The sequence below is a fragment of the Solanum verrucosum genome, unplaced genomic scaffold (assembly GCF_900185275.1).
Source record: "Solanum verrucosum unplaced genomic scaffold, falcon-dt-bn FXZP01000101.1, whole genome shotgun sequence".
NCBI lineage: Eukaryota > Viridiplantae > Streptophyta > Magnoliopsida > Solanales > Solanaceae > Solanum > Solanum verrucosum.
The window spans coordinates 913,077-919,929 of NW_026020111.1; the positions used below are offsets into that span (position 1 = coordinate 913,077).

A 6,853-nucleotide genomic window follows, 5' to 3' on the forward strand; every position below is an offset into this window, starting at 1 on the left:
TTATATGGAATGTCCTATCTGTTATTTAGTAGTAATATTTTACATTTGTGTGGTATCTTATTCTTTATTTGTACTTATTACCTATTGCTTCATCTGCTTTGTTTATCTTATTATTTTGCTTTCATTATTCGACTTTGATTATTATTTTGTTAAGCATATGGTCTATCAGAATCAATGTCTCTATCCTAGAAAAATAGAGATAAGATATACAAACATCCTAAGGGTAGACTCTACTCATATAATTTGATCGGATTTTTTGTTGTATTGATTCAAGGATTATCACAAGAAGATATTATTTCATATAATTAAATATGAATAACACAAATTGATTATATCAACCTCTAATATTTTGTAGATTCTTCACTCAATGTTACTTCCTTTACACTACCTATGTTTCATAACCAATTTATTTTCATCATTATAGAAATGAAATAAACAACACTTTCATTCATCCTGAATTTAGCACAAGGAACCTCACAGTATCCTTGACATTTAAGTACTATTAACTTTCCTGGCAATGCAGCTTTAAGAATTCAATTATAGGAAACAAGAATAAATGGTTGCAGAAAAAATGACGCCAGCAGAAAAGAAAATAGTACTCGCCTTCTCTACTAGCTCTATTATCAGTATTTTTTTTTCTATCCAATTCAGAACCAATCAAATAATCAACCAACAATATCAAGTATGTGGTCTGGTGAAACTAGGAAGGAGACTCTTTCAATAATATACGCAAAAGAATTCAGCATTACAAGCTATACAGGAAGTGTCTCATGATATAGAGAAGATAGAGCAAAAGACATCACGATAAAAGAAGAAAAGAATTATAATGAACTGCCAAGCCAGTGCTACAAAAGTGCCACAATTTTCAATCAACATCCAACCTAGTAAGATGAGAAACCGCACTAGTGACACTTGAAACCACCACACACTGACAAAACTATGATCAGAATCAAGGCAATAATAATCCCCATAACTATAAGCTTGATCTTCATGTTCTGCAACCACATCTTCCTCCTCATTGTTGTTCCTTGTGTCCTGAAATCTTGTGCCTGCAATAAAACAACAATTTCACTCCCATATTACATGTTCAGATAGAACAAAAGAGGAAAACAATATAACACACAAGTACAAGTTCAGAAAGAAAGAAGGTAGCAGGAAAAGGAAACAAGTAGGTGTGTAATGATGTAATAACAGGTCATGGGGTCCAGCCCACTAGAGCAAATAAACCTTTACCTAAAGTTGCCAATAAAGTTAAAGAGGTCACTAACCTTTAGGTGTGTGTGTTATGGATGGAATCGAAAGTATAGTTATCTAAGCAATTGCAAAATATAAAATGTAAAACAACATAGACAAATGACTGCTCAACAGTAGTTTCCCGCCTACAATTTTCTACTAATGGCCTGAGCTTAACCATTAGAAATATCTTGAAACAGAATACGCAGCAAAATCATTAAACCTTCAAGTACACTAAGGGAGTAAATCAATTCAAACCACTTTGAATTTGCTAAAATTAGTAGTACATAGTACTTGTCATGTGCTACCAGTCAAAAGAGGCAAAAAAAGATGAATCTTACTGACTGTGGCTCCTATTCATATAACTGGGAATGGAGATTCATCCATTGACAAGACTCAAATATTTAAGAAACAGGACATTGAATGGTCATTGCATTACAAACCTGTGAGCGAAGATTCTCAGTCTTATCCACCAAAAGTTCAATCTTCTCCCCACGATCAAGAACCTACAAGGACACAGTTCTCATCAACAAATCAAATCCACTTCCAGATTCTCAATCCTTTTCCAAGACCAAAACATAAATATGTCCTCTAGAACAGTATATTCCAATAAATATCTTTTCTACCTTTTCAATGTTTTCCATCATCACACCTTTAACTTCTGAAACCTGAGCCTTCACCTTTGCAAGCTTACTGATTTCTTCTGGATGATCTACACAGTACTGCATCTGCTCCTTCAGTTTAGGCCTGTAAATTATCATTTTGAATGAAGGCATCTATCACTTTCAGTATTACCAACAATTATAGAGGAGAGCGGAAGAGAATACAAAGAAAATGAAATTTACCCGAACTCCCTGTTTAAGCTGTTAGCAACAGCTGTAGCAGCCTTTCCTCCACCATATTTCTTGGTAAACTCTTCCTTGGTTCTCTCCAAAAACGCAATTGGGATCTGTCTCCCAACAGATTCCACAGCAACAACACAGTATGCTGTTTGTACAGAGGGTATAACAATGTCAGCATGAAAAAAGACGCAGAATAAACGGAGCATTACATATTATTTGTCAGGTAATCAATCATCATCTAATTGGACATAAAGAGCATTCAAAATAACAAATCAGAGACTGAAGAAATATCACAGACTGAAAGATGTGCAAAAATACAAGGAGGGTGCATAATCTTCTTCTAGAAACAGGAGAAACAATTCAAATCAGATTTGTTGTTCACTTCAATTTGAATAAAAATAAACTACTGCTCAAATTTGTTGTGTTGAAATCTAAAAGCAGTGTGTAGTTGCTTCACAATTCAAATGAAAATCTGTAAATGAGAAAAACCAGTAGTACAATTTATGAATTAAAGGTACACTGCCACTTAATCTTGTTAAGAAAAAGACTGAAGAAAATATAGGCTACATTGAAGACGTTAGCATGATACATCCATAACGACAGATGTACAAGAAATTTACACAAAAAAATGATATCTTCCAAAACAGTCCATATCTACTTTCTCTGATAATTACAGGGAAATTTTCATATCTTACTTAGGTAGATCTTCTTTTTTAAAAATGAAAATGGTGTTCTGACTCCTGACCAGTTTGAGTGTACCTCGATGTCTATAGTCCATATCTTCTCCTCTGCTAATTACAGGGAAATTTTCATATCTTACTAAGGTAGGTGTAGTCCATATCTTCTCCTCTGCTAATTACAGGGAAATTTTCATATCTTACTAAGGTACGTGTTCTTTATTCAAAATGACAGTGGTTTCCTGGCCAGCTTGACCGTACCTCAATGACTATTCCACCAGGTACCCTGGACAAGTATAGGTAACTATGTCCACCAAGGCCTAAGCAAATGGAAAGAGTGTGCATATGTAAAATTGTAAATGAAATCAAACCAATCTAAAGCAAAATTAAGCACTAACTAAACCAATTACCAATATAATATTACTGATCAGTATTCTACTAAGATCTAGACTGCACTACTCAGAAATCAAACACAACCAACAGAACAATAACAACAGCAATACCCTGTGTATGCATACCTTACCCCTACCTTGGGGGTAGAGAGGTTGTTCAGGAAAAACAAGCAAAAGATGAAAAAAACTTGGCAACAAAATGAGGCAGATCCAGAGCAAAATTCTGCATTAGCTAAACTAATTACCACGAAAATTAATTGTTACTTACTAGATACTAGTAGTATTTAACAAAGATCTAGGGTCTAGACTGACTATTCCGAAATCGAACTCAGCAACAGAACAAGGAGAATAAGGAAAAAAATACTAAACAATAACCGAAATGATTGAGATCCAAGGGAAAATTCCGCATTAACTAAACTAATTAGCACAAAATTTATTATTACTACCCGGTAATCCCACAAGATCTAAACAGCACTAATTTGAAATCAAACAATCAACAGAACAATGAAAGTAAGCAAAAATCGACGAAAACAGCCGCGCAACAAGAAAAACAATCATAGATGCATGGATAACAGGATCAGGAAAATCCATTAGCAAAAACATCAGAAGTAAAGAGAAAAAGAGAAGGAAAATGACTTACTGAAGCCTTCTTCGACGAGATAGTTGAAAGTATGGCCATCGCAGTTATAGGTGAACTTGTTGTTGGTAGCAGGAAGTTTCTGGAGGCACTGTGAAGCTATACTTGTGAAATTACCGGTGAATTCAGTGTATTCGGCGAGAATCACAGTTCCTCGCGCAACGAAACTGTAGATCAGCGATTGTTGCCCCATTTTTGCTGTGTGAAAAAATCAAAACCCTAGCTCGTATAGTAAGTAGTAGAGAATTTAAGAGAGAGAGAGAGGGGGGAGAAATAGAAATGCGTATGAAGAGGCAACTGAAAAAGATAAAAAGGGGGAAGCGTGACCATTGACGAAGATGAATTTTAATTTTTGAGACGCGGGGCGGGATACGGCTGCCTGGGTGTGGGCGAAGTTTCCTTTTCGGATCCGAGTCCGATTAAATTTGAATGAGCAACTTTCACATATATCAAATATAAAAATCATATTTATATGTGATAGCTATAGTTTGCATAATTGTGTTCCATAAAAAATTTTGTGTTTGCTATGGAGCTTTTGATTTGTATAGTTCGCTACAAACATCCAATTTTATATAAATTGTTCAATTTTGTATAAATTCATTTATACATTGTAATTTGTATAATAAGATCTGTATTTGTATAATTATAAGTGTATATGACGAAGATATATGTATTTGTATTTGTATATACACTTTTCTCTCGTTTTATACAAATAAAAACACATTTTATATATTTTATACTGAAATGTATAAAATAACTAATTGTATAACGAAAAGGAAAAATTGTATATAATAGCAAACTATTAATTCAAATTAAATGTTATAAATATAGTTTGATTTAATTGTACCCCATAGCAAACTGTTGCTATTTTGCCTCTCTCCTGGTGAATCTTGCTCGCCACTCTCGTTCTCTCCCTCGCCTCTCTCACTTTTTATACAAACGCAAATGTATAAAATGTGTTTGTGTTTGTATAAAGCAAGAGAAAATTGTATATATACATATATTTTCGATCCCCTCTCTCCCCTCTTCTAGATCTCACTCGCCACTCTCCCAGATCTCGCTCACTCACTCGCTTCTCACACTTTATACAAAAACACAAATGTATAAAATGCGTTTGTGTTTGTATAAAGTGAGAGAAAATTGCATATATATACATATATTTTCGTTCCCCTCTCCCAAATCTCACTCGCCACTCTCCCAGATCTCGCTCGCTGACTTGCCTCTCTCACTTTATACAAACACAAATGTATACATTGTGTTTGTGTTTGTATAAAGCGAGAGAAAATTGTATATACAAATACACATGCATATATTTTCGTCCTATACACTTATGATTATACAAATACGATCTTCCCCTGCCCAATTTTCTTTTGTCTTTCTCTCTTTCTCGTTTTATACAAACACAGATTATACAATTGCTCTTTTGTAAATGTATACCAAACCAGATTATACAACTATTTTCTTTTGTATGTATAACGAAATTATACAATTGCTTTCTTTTGTATATGTATAGCGAAATATATATATTTATGTTTGGTATGGAGCGCAATTATGCAAATTATAGCTATAGCATACAAATATGATTTTTTGTGTTTGCTATATATGAAAGTAGCTCTAACGAAAATGGTTAATTGTATATCGAATCAAATGACAAAAAAAGGTGATGTTTGCTGCGAATTACAATTAAAATAAACTATGGCTATAGCATTTAACTTGAATTAATAGTTTGTTATTTCAAAAAAATTTCCCAATTTGAATTGCACAAGGATGGTCCTGATAAGATTTTATTCATACGCTCAAATTTAAAGTCTCATAGTTAAAAATAAAGCGATCTCACCACTATGATATAATTCATATTGATGTTACTATATGTTTTTCTTCCACTGATTTAATTTATATTAAAATGTTTGACCTATTTATTTGTACAAATGGTTTTTTTTCCTTTCAATAATTTCTTAATTTTAATTTTTTCATATGACATTTTTTTTAATGATTGTAGTGTTCAGATCAGTTTTCAGACGAGATACTTGTCATTTCTATCAGCAATACGTCCTAGGTAATTCTGTCAATCAAGGTTAAGATAGATGTGAAGAATCACCAAGTGTTTTTTTGTCTCCATTGAGAATTGACAAGAGGTAGTTGCTCGGATGGTAAGCATCCCTCACTTCCAACCCGAAGGGGTGGGAGCTCCTAGGGAGGGTAAAAAAAAGATTAAAAAAATGTCTCCATTGAGAGTTGAACCTAACACCTCATGATTCTCAATCACTTCACTGATTTATGATCACAAAATTAAAAAAAATATATATATTTTAAATTTAAGACAATTCAAAAATAAAAATTTATTTTTTTATACTCAATATCAAAATAAAATATGTGAAACAAATTAAAACAAGAAGTAGTACATTTTATTCTTCTTTGTGAAAAGGAAAAAACGAGCGTTGCTTTTGTTGGTGCTGAAACTGAATTGTTGTCGAAAAACATCCCTTGTGTAGTTGTGTGGCCCAGGCGTTTAACACCTATGTTGTTAATATTAAATTATGTTGCAAAAGTTTGAAACGGATTTTTTTAGATATTGATTACACGCGCATACTGTAATTAATTAACAATTAAAACAATAAAATCTATTTTAATAAATGTTTGAAATCCAACAATACTGTTTTTCCTTCACATTTGTCATTTCCCCACCTTTAATTGAGAACTACTAGAAGATTGGTGGTCATATTTGGGATTATTTGGTCAAATTTTGTAGAGAGAAAAGTATAACTAGTATACTCTTCTATGTATTTTCTGGAAGCGTTGTTAATTTCTTTCTATTGGTTTTTTCAACGATTAATTTCTTCATTTCTTTGTTCTTGGGTGCAACACTCACTGTCAAATGCAGGGTCGTCTTAATCATAAAGCCAAGGAAAAATTACACGGTTAAGTAAATTCATTCTATTTAATTACTTATTATAGCTATAATTAGCTATAATTATTATTCGCGACTAACATTATACATTAATTACCTGAGGTGACTTTAAGTTTGTATAATTAACCACGTTTGTATATGTATAATTCGCCACAATTGTATAA

General features: G+C 32.9%; 1 protein-coding gene across 1 annotated transcript; it reads right to left on the reverse strand.

The window, feature by feature from the left end:
• Positions 1-697: 697 nt before the first annotated feature.
• LOC125825407 (vesicle-associated membrane protein 721-like) lies at positions 698-4,127 on the reverse strand. The gene is made up of 5 exons (XM_049504749.1): positions 3,785-4,127; positions 2,079-2,220; positions 1,860-1,980; positions 1,677-1,739; positions 698-1,049 (listed from the first exon to the last, which is right to left on the reverse strand). Exons 1-5 carry the CDS (start codon positions 3,972-3,974, stop codon positions 903-905), a joined length of 663 nt encoding a protein of 220 aa, XP_049360706.1. The 5' UTR covers positions 3,975-4,127; the 3' UTR covers positions 698-902.
• Positions 4,128-6,853: the final 2,726 nt, after the last annotated feature.